The sequence below is a fragment of the Podarcis vaucheri genome (assembly GCF_965113315.1).
Source record: "Podarcis vaucheri genome assembly, chromosome: 2".
Classification (NCBI taxonomy): domain Eukaryota; kingdom Metazoa; phylum Chordata; class Lepidosauria; order Squamata; family Lacertidae; genus Podarcis; species Podarcis vaucheri.
This window is the reverse complement of record NC_138760.1, coordinates 36,115,448-36,130,586: the sequence shown is the minus strand read 5'-3', so window position 1 is coordinate 36,130,586 and position 15,139 is coordinate 36,115,448. Positions and strand designations below refer to the sequence as shown.

The window sequence follows — 15,139 nt, the reverse complement described above, 5'->3', positions numbered from 1 at the left end:
GAGGCATTTTTTCTAGTTATCATCCCTGCAAGGACTTGATAATGTGATGCCAAGAAGTGTTAAGCAGGGCTAGCCCATGACATTCTGGTATTTGAGGCAAAGCAACAAATGGTGTTCTCTCCCTTGCCCAATGCTGCAAAAAATAGTGTCAAGGTGCATAGTGCCAAAAGTAAATTATTTTGGCACTTGAGGCAAAAAAATCCCACCTGAGCTGTGTCTGGGTGAGATAATTTCCAGGGGAGGGGGAGAAAGAGAGAAGCAGGACCAAAGCTTTCTTAAACTCCTTTTGTCTCACACTTAAGAGCATATGCAAGAAACAAAAACCAATGGAAGAAATACAGGCCATGTAAATAGATGTCGTGCTACTGATTCTCTTTCATGATGCTTTTCTATGGGAATGACTTAGTCTTCCTAATGCCTGGTCAAGTGCTGGACAAGAGGACTCCAGAGTGTGTTTCTAATTCCAAACCTTGTTCAGAAAAAAATGTGTTCAACACCATTTGAAAGAGCTGTTTTCTTAGATCACAGTAGTTTCTAAAATAGCGTACTACTATTTTAGCTTACTGTATGTAAGCTATGTATGAGGGGGCTATGTATGTATACACTATGTATGAGGGGGTTACTTTCCAGGGATCACACCTAATACAGCTGTTTTTTCCACGGATCCTGTGCAAGGGTATTGTCTTGTTTCCAGTTTTAGGAAAGAAAAAGAGGAGAAGGGAAAAAAGAACCAATGCTCCAATCTGCAGTTTATCTTTACAATTATGCTTTTTAATGCATAGGAGAGAACTTTGATTTAAACTAAACAGCATTAACAGTGCCTGTAGAAAGTTGAGTTGTCAAGGGCTAGGTTCAAATTTGTAACTTTTGTCCTTGGGATAAACACCAACGAATGAACCCCAAACGGAAGTCACTGTGGAATATTCAAACATTTAAACAATGCTCATTAAGAGAAGACAGTCCCGAGTCTGGCCTGTGACCCACAACCCTTTTTCTGTAAGGGATAAATAAAAAGTGGTGTCAGGAGTGCCGACACCCGGGCAAGCAGGTTCCTGCCTAGACGCAGATGGATGTAATTTAATGTCATTTTACTCTCTCTATTAGCGCCCCCAAAGGCTAGAAAGCCACCATACACTACAGCAGTAAAATTGGGTGACGAACATTGAAAACCACAGTCAAAACCAGGCCAGGGATGTGAGAACAAGCCAGAGCGCACACTTTTTAAAACGGGAAGAACAGATTGAAATGGAGCCGACCCAGGGTAAATGCAAACACAAGCCTTGGAGAGTGAGGGAATGGAGCTGACGCTAGGTTTCCTGCTGGATGTTGCCCGAGGGGGACTCTCCGGGTCTGAGACGTGTCGGTGTGAATGAAGTTCTACAGGAACGCACTTGTTCCTCCAGATTCAGGCTACATATCATTTACGGAAAGGAAACCCCAGAAAGCTCTGTTGGCAGCTTAAGATAAGCCCCTGTTTGTGAAATACCCTGGGGGAAGGAGAAGGTGCACCCCGGCACTCTCACATGCTCGCGTATTCTCGACGTGCTGCATCTAATGGAAGTTTCTGTTCTAAGAGGAATTATCAGACTCTAAAGGCAGACTCCCCTGACAGTCCTGCCCCTCCCACACCTAGAGAGTCCGAAAAGGCACCAAGGAACAGTTGGTGGCTTGGATGCTGGATACACATGGCCCTGGGTGTGTGGGGGAAGGAAGAGTCTCTTGGAGATTCAGAGAGCTTCACATGTTGGTGCTCATCCGGGACTGGCTGTTTGCTGGAGTGAGTTCCCCTTGGCTTCCTTCTCTCGGAGGAGACTGCAAGAAAAAGAGAGAGAGAGGGGCTGCAGGCTGCAGGGAGCGATGAGACGGGAAGACACCTTCTCTCCCCAACCCACAAGGGTCCATGGTTGCAGGCAAGTGGAGGAAAACCCCAGACCGGGGCCGAATGAGCAGCAACTACCTTCCCCCAAAACATCAGAATGGTTAGAGGCGGGATTATTCCCTGTATCCAGTTATTCCAATGAGTTGTCCTTTGAGGAAAGGGCTTCCTACCTCAGCAGTGAGCTGCAGGAATCGGTGGTTAAATATGGAAAAGTTTATAGACTTTTCATCTTGGGAGAAAATAACAGGAGATTAGCAATCCAGGCCTTGCACATCTCACATTCTGGTTGGTCCCATGATAAACTGTGGTCAAACTGAATGACCCTTGGCACTTCCTCACCCTGAAGAGGAGCATGGCACAAACGCCTTGCCTCGCAGCAAGATGAGCTTTCCCCTTGTAAACCAGCCAACAAGACTCTGCATTTTGACGACGCTCAGTTTGCTGTGAAAACATCTTGAGGCTCCCCAACCCTGTTTAAGATTTCCCATTCCTGCCTTAAATATTGCAGCTACTACATGAACTGTCATTTTGCCCTGAAGCAAATTTATTTATTTTTAGTCTTATAAATTTATTTTTTTAAGGGGGATCGATTGTATCCAATGCTCTGTGCATTTGGTTGTGCTGGCACAACGGGACTTCTGTTTCCCCTCGCCCTCCTAGAGGGGAGTAGGGGAGCTGGGGGAAAAATAACCTCTGGCAACCAATGTGCCCCTTTGGTTTTGGATACTACATGGGTAGTCAAGTCTAAAAAGCCTCAAATTTCCACGGCCCTCTAGCAGCTATTGGTGGCTCATTTACCAAAAGCAATGTATTTAATGTTGACTCTGGAAGTGTATACTTGATTCTGACTAAACTGACTCCTCTACCCATGTACTACCTGAAACCAAAGAGGTGCATTGGTTGCCAGATGTGAAAAATATTGGTATTATTTTCAGCTCTACTCCCCCACAATCCAAAATAGCCCAAAAATGTGCTCTGGAAGGTTCCCCAAATATCGTCTCTTGAGGACACACGAGAGACTGGACAGAAGAGAAAGAAGAGGTTCCACAGCATTCCCAGAGTTTTGTTACGGCAGCAGAGTTGGAGAATTGGCTACTGCTGTCAGTTTGCATTTCTTGGTACAGAAAGTATTGATTTGATATGTAGAGATCTTTCCTATTCTAATTACCGTATTTTTGGCTCTATAGGACTTAACTTTTCCCTCCTAAAAAGTAAGGGGAAATGTGTGTGCGTCTTATGGAGCGAATGCAGGCTGCGCAGCTATCCCAGAAGCCAGAACAGCAAGAGGGATTGCTGCTTTCACTGCGCAGCGATCCCTCTTGCTGTTCTGGCTTCTGAGATTCAGAATATATTTTTTCTTGTCTTCCTCCTCCAAAAACTAGGTCCGTCTTGTGGTCTGGTGCGCCTTATAGAGCGAAAAATACGGTAATTCAAGAGGGTTCTGAAAGCTTCTCTCTGTGAAAGAAACTGGTGCAAGCTGGAAGTTTCTAGCTGACACACAAAGTTTCTATTCTGCCTAGAAAAAAGCAGAAGGTTCATGATGTTTGGGTTATTCCTTCAGAGAAGCCGAGTACAGCTGGCTTAAACTGGTTCTGTCATCTCTTTCTGTCAAGGTCATGCTGACTATAATAAGGCGGGGACTCAGACGGAGCTTACTGTCAGAGCTGCTTCCAGATCCCAGCTCACAGAGGATCACGCTAGCCAGCGTCCACTTTATAAAAGTCTTTATTGAGTTACAGTTTCCATTTCCAAGCTGCAGCGTGCAGCTCTACGTCTTAGAAGCTAGACCGGCGAAGCTCCGTCTGAGTCCCCGCCTCCTGTACACCAACTTAATACTCTAGCCTTACTCCACCTCTTCCGCCTTTCCTTCCTTCTCTGGGTCCCTCTGCCCCCTGTGGTCTCTTCCTTCCTGGACTCTTCCGACGCCGACCCCCCGGACCCTTCTCCCTCTTTGCGGCGGGCTTTAGGACCTGGCTCCCTTTCCGGGCTGCTTACTGTGCCGCCTTCCTGCGCATTTGAACTTGGCGCGCGCGCCCAACTTTTCACCTTCCTCTTGACCGTTTCCTCACTCCCCGACGGAGGTGTGGCCAATCCTGACTCAAGCCCTCCCGCCTGTGGCGAGTCGCCGGATCCCGATACCTGGGACCCTTCCTCCCTACTGCGCTCTGGTGGGGAAGCTGGCCCCGATTTCCAACTGCTGCTCCCCTCTGGTCCCTTCTTCCTGGGGTGTCCCCCTAGGTGCCCCCCTTGCTCTGACCACTGGCGCTCCTTTCTGTGAATCTTCCGATTCACTGGAAAGACTCGGAGATCTCGGGCCGCTGTCATCGCTCATATTTCCTTCGGATTCCCCCCCTTCGCTCTCTGTTTCCTCCCTTTCCTGTGCCTCAGCTCCTGAACCCCTGACAAGTATGCTTAGTGTTATAAGTTATTCTAAGTTTAAGTTGTTTGCTGCAACTGGATTTCTTATGGACAGTGCCAATCCTGAATGTATTGGATTTTTGCCCATTATGTTCATTTGCCTTTAGTAGCAGTAAAGCTCTGCTGGATGAAATATTAATTGCCTCTGGTCTATATTTTTCAGAATCCTGCAATGTGTTTAAGTTTTGACTCTGCTAACTATATGTTGGAATCTGCTCTGGATCAATATGAGTAGAATTCATGAAAACTGCCCCCTCCCATGTTTACCTTAGTTGCTTGTAAATAGCTACATTTTTAAGGTAAAGCCATTCAGGGCATGTAAGGGAAAAGCTGGCTCAAATGGTATGTATCAGCTTGACCCCAATGCTTCTGACTTATATTCACACACAAAACTCTGCCAGAGTACGTTTAGAAGTAGCAAGCCCCTGCCCAGAATTTAGAGCCTCTTTATTTATTAAATATTTATATGCCGCTAGGTCTGCAATTTACAGCAATGAAACATTAAAAAGTTAACCCTTTGCTGACCTTCACATGGATCTGGTTACGCAGGACAGCTGCTCGTAGGATCATAGCTTTGGCGCGACGCTGAAACTCCTTCCCCATCAGCAAGGACTTCTCAAAGGTAGTACTACGCTGATCGACATCCCGTGCATATAAAATCTACAAAAAAACAGGAAAGTTGAAGGGCTCACAGCACCCTTTAGGACAGCAGCCACCCAAGCCCCTGATGCTCACTGGAGGGACAGTGTCTGATTTGCTGGAAACAAGGACACTGTGAAGTTGCCTTTGTGGAAGAGAGTTTAAAATGAAAAGAGTGGCAGTTTCTAGCATTCAAAAATGAAACAACATGCCTGACGGAGGCTCAGAAGCCAGAATGGAACTGAGGGAGGAGTTCCAGGGACAAGGAGGTATGGCTTGCGCATCTGGGAGAACTCCCTTTCCTCTCCATTGTTTATAACCCCCCCCCAACTAAATCCTCTTTGATAAAAAAACAGCCTTCTGCAATTCCTGTACTAGCCTAAATATCATGAAAACTTTTGTGCAGCATTTAGGATTTTAACCAGGCCTTTTTTAGCACCCAGTTTGGGCTTTAATGTGGCACTGGCTTATTTTTAAATTGGTTTACAGCGAAAGAAATGCATGGAGCATTCAGGGTGATCATCGTGCTATGGCAAAAGTCCCATCTATGCAAGCGTTGCAGCTTGCCAGATAGAACAACGCCCCCAATCCCCTCTTCCAGAGGTTGTCCCAATTTCCCCCACCAGCCAATATCAAGGGTAGGGGGAATCCTCATTGTGCAAGCAGAAGCCCTTATGCAGGCCTTGCATTGGTAATTCCCCCCTCGGGGTTTTATCACTACCAAGCCAATAGCTTTCAGCAGCAGCAGTCAGGGAGGTTTAGTTTGGATGTGACCGGTACTCACTTTGCTGTGAGAGTCTATTCTGGCATTAATCAATCCTTCTAGAATCAGCTGAGTGAGCTCGTCCTCCAAAGCTGCCACCGTGGTGTTGAAGGCGGTGGCCATCTTCCGCATGTCTGCTGACACATAGGGGCTGAAATACTGAGAATGAGAAAGGAGCAGAGAATGAACATGTCCATTAATGGCCCTCTATGCTAGGACAAAAGGAGAGCAGTTATTAGGATGGCAATTACCTGGATGAGGGCGCGGTTTCGAATCTGCGTATAAAGTGTTCTCACGTGAGGTGCCAGGTACATATCCAGTAGCAGATTATCCTGTGCAGAATTGAGTATGTTAGGAAGAGTTGACACATAAAGCTCTCCCCAACCCTTCACCCCCGACACAGCAAGAGACATGTATTTGTGGAGTCAGCAAAATACAAATGAAAAATAATAATCAGGTCTAGCTATCAAAGGCTACAAGGGCATTGTCAGATGCACCTCATAGCCTGAGTGGTGGCTATAGCAACCACACAACATTTATAGTGACTGCACAACATTTGTAGTGACTGCTATTAACCTAGAGAAAACTGAACCCAGCTAGTACTGAGGAGAGAGAGGAATTCTGCCCTCTCTATTTTGACCATTTCCAAACAAGCAACAGTCTTCACAAAACAGCTAAAGAGAGTAGGGAGATGATAAATAAGCATTTATTTTATGTAACTGCTTTCACCATCAGGGCAGTGTAATTTCAGACCAGCAACTAAAGCTACATATGCAAGCAGAGCCTTTTCCTCAAGCGACATTTGTCCCCGTCCCCCCTTTTCTTTATTTAGACACGGAAAAGATCTCTCTATGAATGCAGGTATTTACACACATAGCTTTAAATATTCCTGTGTTTTATTTTGCTGCCAGTCTGAGCTTAGCAGATGCAGGTAGTTTGCAATAAAGCTACTTGGAGAGGCTAACCTATTGGGCTCAGTTCAGACATAATGCCAAACCATGGTTTTGGCACTAGGGGACAAGCCTGGAAGGCACGTTGGGACTCCTTTTAATTAATCAGTTCTTCCTGGTTTGAGGAAACCATAGCTTGACATTACATCTGTCACTATTGTTTGCACTTGGTCTGCATCGTGCGCTGGTATGGATGTAATGTCAAGCTACGGTTTGCCTCAAGCCAGGAATAACTTATTAAGTGGAACACACCATGGAAGGAGGGTGTGCACAAGCCCAATGCTCATTCATCTTGCACCAAGCCATATTTTGCCACCTTGTTTCTGTCCCTCCCTCTGCCTCTCACTGCCTCATTTTCAGTGCCTTCATTTGGTGCTTGTATACTAGGAATAAGTATGCCTGCCAGGAAAGGGCCACCAAGGGCTCACCAATATAAATACTGCTGCTGCAGCCCCTTCTCAAATCACACAGAGGCTAAGCAATACATCTTACTGTACATCATTTCCTATCTGTAATAACGGTAATATTTTTTTGAATATACACTTCTACACAACTTTGTTACTAGATTCAGAAATGTTTATCTGAGTGTTTATGGTTGTTTTATTTTTATTTTTAACCAAACTGTTGTATGCCATATGCTCCAAAGGAAACAAAGATACATCTCAATGCAACCATGTTAAGCAGTTTAAAGATGAAAATGAATAAAAACTATGCTGCAAAAAACCAAACAAACCCAGGAACACACAGAGAGAGCTCAGCTCTCTAGGACTCACCTTCATCTCGTCCAGCATCTTGAGACATGAGGCGTATTTGGATTCGTAGAACTTGAAGATGATGTCCCGCACCTGTGGCTCCAGCTCTAAGAAGAGTTTGAAGGAGCTGCAGATACAGTGCTTTGTCAGAGCACAAAGTCATCCACTTCCCACACCCTTTTAAAAAGAGGCTAGGATCCCTCTCCCCTACAAGAATGACACGTGTTGGTTTCTATGGCGATTGTGCAAAAAAGGTTGAAAAAGGATGAGTCAATAAACCGATAGGCCATCTATCGGGCTGGTGGGCGTTGCAGTCCAAATCTTCCCCTCAGGTTAGGGAAGGCCGCAATAGGTTCCTCTGCATCTTGGGAGATGTGATCCCTAGTTATGGGAAGGCATGTCTGCCCAGAACTCAGCCTTGCTCAGGGGCCAGACAGTTCTATCATTCTTCTTTCAGACTTTTATTTTTTTAATTTGAAAAGAAGTCACAGGATGGATATTGGGAGTAGAGGACTGGTGGGAGGAGAGAAACTGCCTAATCTCTCCTCACCATTGGTTTGCTCCAAGTTCCACACACCCACTGGAAATCAAATGCAATTGCCCTGTATTCTTCCTTTCAACTCGCAAGGGCTTCACCATCCTTTTCTTGTTCTCTCTCACAGTAGCACAGTGCAGACATGTCATTGTTCTCTATTCTCAAAGAGGGAAATTAACACCTAGACACAGTGGCTTAGGAACATAAGTTCATTTAGTCCAGCATGCTGTTTTCAGCAGTGGGCAACTAAATGCCTCTGGGAAATCCACAAACAGGGTCCGACAGCACCAGTCCTCTCCTGTTGCTGCTCCTCAGCCACTGGTCCTCAAGAGTCCTGCCCAAGGGACTCAAACGACGAGCTAGAAATCAAATCCAGGACCTTCGGGGAGTCATCTAACTAAATTGCTTACCAAAGACTAAGAGCAACTCAGAACCCAAAAGGCAAAAAACAAAACAAAACAAAACACAGCTCCAATTCAGTTGGCCTATTTCATGCCCAAGGTCCTGCAAAGCTCTCACCTGCTGGAGATGACATTTCGCTGCAATTCCTGACGGTCAAAGGTGGCTAATGCACAGAGGCCACCATACACGGCCACATTGCTAGGGGACAGCAGCTAGAAAAAGAGAGGAGAGGAAGCCTCTGAAGAAGCAATCTTCAAGGATAGCTACAGGTGTAGACCGCTAGGTAGTCTGAACCCTGCTCTGTTCACATGCTCACAGAAAAGCTGGTCTTCAAGACACTCAGAAAAATCAAGGAAGAACATGGTCCCTCCTCGCAAATCAGGCCATATTAGGAATAGGCCGCAGCTATCTGGCATCTCTCCCCTACCCAACGCCCCAGCTTCCCCAGCTCTCAATATCTCTGCCTATTGCTTACCTCAGGGAAATCACAGTGATCAAATGAGGCCAACAGGAAGCACTTTGCTGCTTGCTTGTATTTCCGGGCAGCAAGTTCCGCCAAGCCTAGAAACCAGACTTAACAATTAGTCTTCTGTCCAAGACATTGCTTGCATGTGTTAGGAGATACACACAGAAGCCTAGAAGAGGAGCTCCACACCTTTCCACAGATCTAAGGCCAGAAGAAGGGGAACTAAAACTCAGCAGCTGTACTTGGGAATTTGCCCTGCTCTATCATGGGGTAGAAAAAGCAAGAAAGGAAGTTTGTTATGCCTAAATGCTGTGCTGTTTCTGCACACAGCAAGTCTGAACAGCACTAAGGGCATACGTTGTCTCTATGAGGCATGCAATTCACTCACTCACCTGCAGCACACTTCAATTTGGTGAGGATTGCCTGTGTCTGGCTGTCACGTTCTCCTCTTTGCTAGAGAGGGAGGAGGCAGAGAATCAGCAAATAAACAGCAGCTTTATTTTTTGGTTAATTCCTTCTGTTAAACCCATCTGAGGAAGCGCGTCTGCTCTGCAATCTCCTTGGCTCCCAACATGACCCAAGTCTGAAAAGGCACCCAGAGCCCAACAAGGAACACCAAGCAGGATGAAAAGGAAACAGGGTCTCTGTTCAAGGGGTACATTAGAACCCCTCAAAACACAGTATTAGTTCATTTGCCGCCACAATCCTGCTGTGGGGCACCGAGGTCCAATGTTTGACAAGGAAATTATGAAGCCTCAGGGCATAAATCCAGGGCCCCACATACCATACTGAAAGCTAACACAGCATAGCAGTTTAGAGTAGAAGTGGGGAGACCTGGCTTAAAAATTCCCATTCAGCCATGAATCCTGCTGGGTGGCCTTTCTCAGCCTGTGCTACCTCACAGGGCTGTTGTGAGGGTAAAATGAGGGGAGGGGACCTCTACTCTCTCTTGCATGTGGCTGGAAGAATGGCTAGATACAGCTGTTAAAAAATGAAGTAAAAATAAATGGCACGGACCTGGCTTGGTGGCAATAGTCATGTTGTAAAAAGCTTACTACCTCTGCAATTTCTGGCGTGGACTCGGCTTTGCTCACATAGCTCAGGACGTGGGACCAGTTCTGGAGGTAAACACTGACCTGCAAGAGGAAGAAAACAGACTGCAGCACTGCAATAAAAGCTGAGTATCAGGCTTTGGGGAATCGGATCCCTTCCCCGGTGGCAGTGATTAAGAAGATCACACAAAAGGAGCGTTCTTACCAGAGTTTCTTTAATAATCACAGCGAGAGTCAAAGGAATGCATATCCCTCTAAAAATGGCGTTGCTCCCACTTAAGGTTCACCCCCTCCATCTCCATTAATCTACGTCAGTGCTACGTCGGGTAACCTGAGCTTGTTGCCTCTGCGCTTTCTTTTCTATCACTCTCAGAGCCTGTCTAGTCCTAGGCGAGGGGGGGGGCAGGAATGTTGTCCAAGGACACTGAATCTGCCAGCTCGCTCTCTCCCGGTGTGCCTTCTTCTAGCTGTTCCTCACCCAGTATTTCCCAGCTTCTCCCCTCTGGACTATGCCCCTCTGCAAACCACTGTTCTAAATCAATACTGTCCTCCTGCCCTTCAGAAGGTTCAGAAGAAGGGGAGGGGGGCTCCCACCATTCCTCCTCAGTCCAGCCCCTGACACTGAGTAAGAGGTAAAGCTCCCGTTCCCTGGGAATTCTGTGTCTCTAATAGGCACATCTGTGAACGAAGAAACTCATTTCTGTTGATGGGTCATCAGGCTGTACGTTCCATGTGGTGGGGGAGAGAAAAGAAGATTTCATTTGATGATGTGCAGCAGGTAGAGTGTATCTTGAATAAAGGCGAAAATCCACAAGTGTGTCCCACTTGAAAAGGACCACTGACATATATTGTACTTTACCTTGATAACATTGAGGCACATGTTGATAACGTGCTTTGCGCTGGTGCAGTAATCGCGGGCTCGCGAATAACATTTGAGGGCATTGCTGAGGTCCCCGCAGTCAAGGTAGTGGTCTCCTAAGTCATCATGGCCTCTCCTAGAAAGAAGGGATGACGGCAGCTGCAAAATGAATAAGCCAGGATGCAAAACACATACCCCACCCCTAAAATTACAACTCAAAACAAGGCCAGAGCTCAGCCCTGACCTAACAAGTCCAGCTGCTGGATAACATGCTCAGGCGAAAGGCTGTGCTTATTCAGAGTTAACAGATGCACAGAATAAAGACATTTCTCTATATTTTTGGCAAGGTGTAGAATATCAAGCACAGCCAGTCATCATTTGTAAAAACTTGAGCATAGACATCAAAATAATCTCCTCAATAGTTTCCTGCTACAAAGCCCTTCTCTGCTCTTCCCAAACAGCTGCTTCCAAACATGAATCTGATTCCAGAATATTCACAAGCCCAACACAACACTAAAGTAATGCAGCTTCTGTAGAAATTATAAAAGTAGGAGGAATGTATAGAACTCCCTTCAATAGCAAAGTATATTTGGGTGGGTGGGACTCTTATTGGGAAGCAGTTCAGAAAGACATGTTAACACTCACAAGGTGGTTTCTAGAATGGCTTTGTGTGTGCGCACATGCGAAAACCTTTTCTCTGAATAGGTCACCTGTGCAACTTGAGTCCTGGACAGGTCTATTTTCATGGGATTATCTACCAGTGAACCGTGCGAATGGTGCATTTCATTAAAACTGTTTTTTGAAGTGCATGCAAATTCACAAAACAATTTGATTCCTTTGGATACAAAATGTTGCTTTGAACTGAGAACTAGTTGTTCCCGAGTAAAGGCATCTTGGTTAGAGCTGATCACCTGATGCTTTCCTTGATTGAGTTCCCTTTATAGTTCTTTAAATCCGTGTCTAGCTTTTCCAGCTTCAGAAGAGCTTTTTTGCGTGTAGCTTCAACCCACGCCGTGTCTAGGGGAGGGGGCTCTATTCCTCCATCTGGGACAGCATCAGGTGTGTTTTGTAACTCTCTGGAAAAAAAGCAGCAGACAGCTAGTAAGGGGAGGCACACAATTCACTGCTATCAAGGGCAATATCAAGGGAGGGGAGAATCATAACCATTAGCAAAGTGTGTCATCCAGCTGGTTTCTTAAGATGTTGATCCAGCAGTCGACAAAAAAACTCTCTTGATTTAGAAAAGTACAAATATCGGTTTGCTTAATGCAACTCTATAAACCAACTGTTTTCTAACTGAAGAAACAGTGGAAGTCCGCACATAACTATAATGCAATAGTTTAAAGTCCAAATACACTGGAAGTTCAGTATAGAAGCAAGGGGGCTTATGATGTGTAAACTATGATAAAATGAGGCATGGAAGGTCACATGGATACAGTAAAAGAGACTGTGATAAAAGTAACAAAAACTGGTTAATGGATAGGAGAGTCACTTGGGAAGATGGAACGGAGAATGGGAATTCAGCCTACTTTGCTTCATAATTAGTTTCAGTTAAGGACAGTAGCATACATGTGACTTAAAATTAGTATTATTATTATTACAGTGGCACCTCAGGTTACAAACACCTCGGGTTACAAACACTTTGGTACTACTCCGCTAACCCGGAAGTAGTACTTTGCCTCAAGATGAGAACAGAAATTGCATGCTGGCAGCAGGAGCCCCCATTAGCTAAAGTGGTACCTCAGGTTAAGAACGGACCTCCGGAACGAATTAAGTGCGTAACCAGAGGTACCACTGTATTATTAAAGATCACAATCAAAGAACCAGGAGGACAAGAAGCTAACTACACTGCCATAATTGCATGAAGTTCAACTTTGGACAGAGCTGCTTCTCTCTTCATGTAGTTTGTTCACAGACATTACTGGCTACGGGTGACTCAAATTAACAAACACAACAAGAAGAAAAACACAGAAAACTCTCTTTTGGGCGATGGGGTGCATGCACTACCTTGCAAGTAAGCACAAACACTGAAATTATAGGCAGTTGCAGGACAAGAGAATTGATCTATGCAAGGTCATAGTATGGGGATTCTCACAAACCAGAGGTTTATTTTCAGTGTTTTTTCATCTTAATACCTGGTGGCTTCAGTCAACTTCCGGTGAATTTCTTCATAAACATCAACATTGAATGTTCTTTGGACAAAGGAGAGGGCCATCTTGAGGGATTCTACTCGCAGCTGCGGGCAGTGGTCTGCAATGAACTGCAGCCGCTCGATCCTCATCAAGCCGCTGTAACTTGCTGCATACTGCTCCAGATCCTGTGGGCCACAGCACAACAAGAAAATGACCATTTACAGCAGAAAGCAATGCCCCAGATATCAAGCTGTCTTCCCCTGCAGTTAGAATTGTAGGATTCTTCCACTGTCATTTGACTATCTCCTGCAGCAAGTAAGAACCATGCAGCAGATTCTGTTCCTTTGTGACAGAGGTGGGGAGCCTGTAGCCCACCAGATGTTGTTAGGGAGTTGGGAGTCCAGCAACATCTGGAGGGCCAAAGTCTCCCCACCCCTGCTTTATGACAATGGTTTAATGGCATTCATCTCATCCTTGCTGTTTTCTCCACTCTGCAGGGCAAGGATCTGTGCATGGCAGGTACAGAATACAACTCCTGAAGCCTTGAAACAGGAGGATTGAAATGTGAGAAATCGGGAATAGTGGCATCAAGGGGATGCGCTAACTCATTTCAGAAGAGGCAGGACTATGTATAAAATTCATGGTAATCTTGCCAGTTGGTCAAGATGCCCGTAATTTCTTAATTTTGTCCAGCTCACATTTGTCCCATGCTCACATCATCCCATGCACACCCTCTACCCGAACTCACGGCAAATGTTTGTGCAGCTCAGGAAGATCATGCAGAAATTGGGTAAGGAAAATATAACAAACAAAATAAATGTCTAGTTGGGAAAAACAATGTAGATGAAACATTTCTCTGTGCGTTGTTTTAATTTGTGTAAGCCGCCTTGAGCCCCAGTCCAGGGAAAAGGCAGAACAGAAATAAATATAATAATAATGAATAATCAAACATTATGGGAGGTATCCAAGCAACACGTCCAATCAGCACAAGGATTTTCAGTTGTGCAAAGAGACTTTCTCCCACTCTCTTTCCCCTGAGCACACCCCGTGCCCTCCTCAAACCTGCTCCGGAAAATTGGAGGACCCCCTGGAAAAGATTTAGGGGGGTGTGGGAGGTGGAGAGGGAGGACGGTCCCCCTGTGCAAGTGGAAATCCTTGCGCTGACAGTACTCATTCCTTTGTGCTACTTTGGACAGATCTATCTATCTATCTATCTATCTATCTATCTATCTATCTATCCAAAGCATATCCTTTGATCACTGGTTATCTAACTTTTTCCTCTGGGCTACACTTTCAGAACAAAAATTTGCTGGCGCCACACCATTTCTTTTATTGATAAGAAATACATTGGAGGGGGAAATGAAAAACAACTCCTAGCATTGCTTGATTTATAAAAAACAGAACACAACTGCTTTGTGATATGATCATAGGACATCCAGAAATTATAACACAATGCAGCCACATAACGTGAATCATTCTCAAAAATGTAATATTGATTATCCTTGAATCTTCCCGCTTTACTTGCCATCCTCTCCTGCCACACCCTTTGAGAACCACTGGCTTAGATGGATAAAATCTAAGTTTTTAGCCGACCTAAGAATTCCTTTCTCATTGTCACGCTCCAACACATACCAGAGTCGGGTTCTCCACCACATAGTTGATATCAGGTGCATTTTGCTGATCTTCTTGTGGGTCTACATCAATCTGCATGGGCTCCACCGCACCCTGTAACAGCAACGTGTATATGTTAAGCAGAAGCTAGGAAGCTCCTTCCCAGCCCATGGGAAAGAGGTCCTCATACACCAGCAGATATAGCATGGCTAGAAACCCAAACATTGCTCTTTCACATCTTTTGCTTGGAGTTCCATTCCCTTGAACTCTAGGCTTGATCTCTAGACTTGCCAGGAATACTGCTCCCACTCTGCATGACTCATCAGATTTCTCTGATCTCAATGTTTTTTTTCCAAAAAGGAAAGTGCAAGGGGGTCTGATGATTTTCTGAACAGCAGCCATCACAGAAACAAAAACCCCCTGGAAGATAAGCTCAGTGGCACCTTCCCAGTAAGAGCCAGGTATTTATAATTTCCACAAAGACATTATGGATGTGTGTTCTGAAGAATCAAGGGTAGCTGAAATAGTTTTATGCTTGGGGTAGGAGTAAACAATTTGAGGAAACCAAAAAGGAGCATCCTCTTGCTTCACAGTTCATTCACTCAACCCTTTTCATTGATTTATATGGCCCACTCCACTGTCAAAGCTCAGAACAAGCATCAAGACACACACATATAATTC

General features: G+C 45.2%; 1 protein-coding gene across 4 annotated transcripts in view; it reads right to left on the bottom strand.

Moving 5' to 3' along the window:
- Window positions 1-749: 749 nt before the first annotated feature.
- GPS1 (G protein pathway suppressor 1) overlaps window positions 750-15,139 on the bottom strand; it is a 20,011-nt gene continuing 5,621 nt past the window's right edge. For all 4 annotated transcript variants that reach the window (XM_082211082.1, XM_082211084.1, XM_082211083.1 and 1 more), the window contains 13 exons: window positions 14,480-14,572; window positions 12,851-13,032; window positions 11,627-11,791; window positions 10,716-10,851; window positions 9,863-9,940; window positions 9,197-9,257; window positions 8,814-8,899; window positions 8,456-8,550; window positions 7,423-7,528; window positions 5,951-6,031; window positions 5,721-5,858; window positions 4,823-4,957; window positions 750-1,812 (listed from right to left, as the gene is read on the bottom strand). In XM_082211082.1, the coding sequence (XP_082067208.1) occupies window positions 1,738-1,812; window positions 4,823-4,957; window positions 5,721-5,858; window positions 5,951-6,031; window positions 7,423-7,528; window positions 8,456-8,550; window positions 8,814-8,899; window positions 9,197-9,257; window positions 9,863-9,940; window positions 10,716-10,851; window positions 11,627-11,791; window positions 12,851-13,032; window positions 14,480-14,572 (1,431 nt within the window). In that variant the 3' untranslated portion in view covers window positions 750-1,737. The remainder of the gene's footprint in view (window positions 1,813-4,822; window positions 4,958-5,720; window positions 5,859-5,950; window positions 6,032-7,422; window positions 7,529-8,455; window positions 8,551-8,813; window positions 8,900-9,196; window positions 9,258-9,862; window positions 9,941-10,715; window positions 10,852-11,626; window positions 11,792-12,850; window positions 13,033-14,479; window positions 14,573-15,139) is intronic.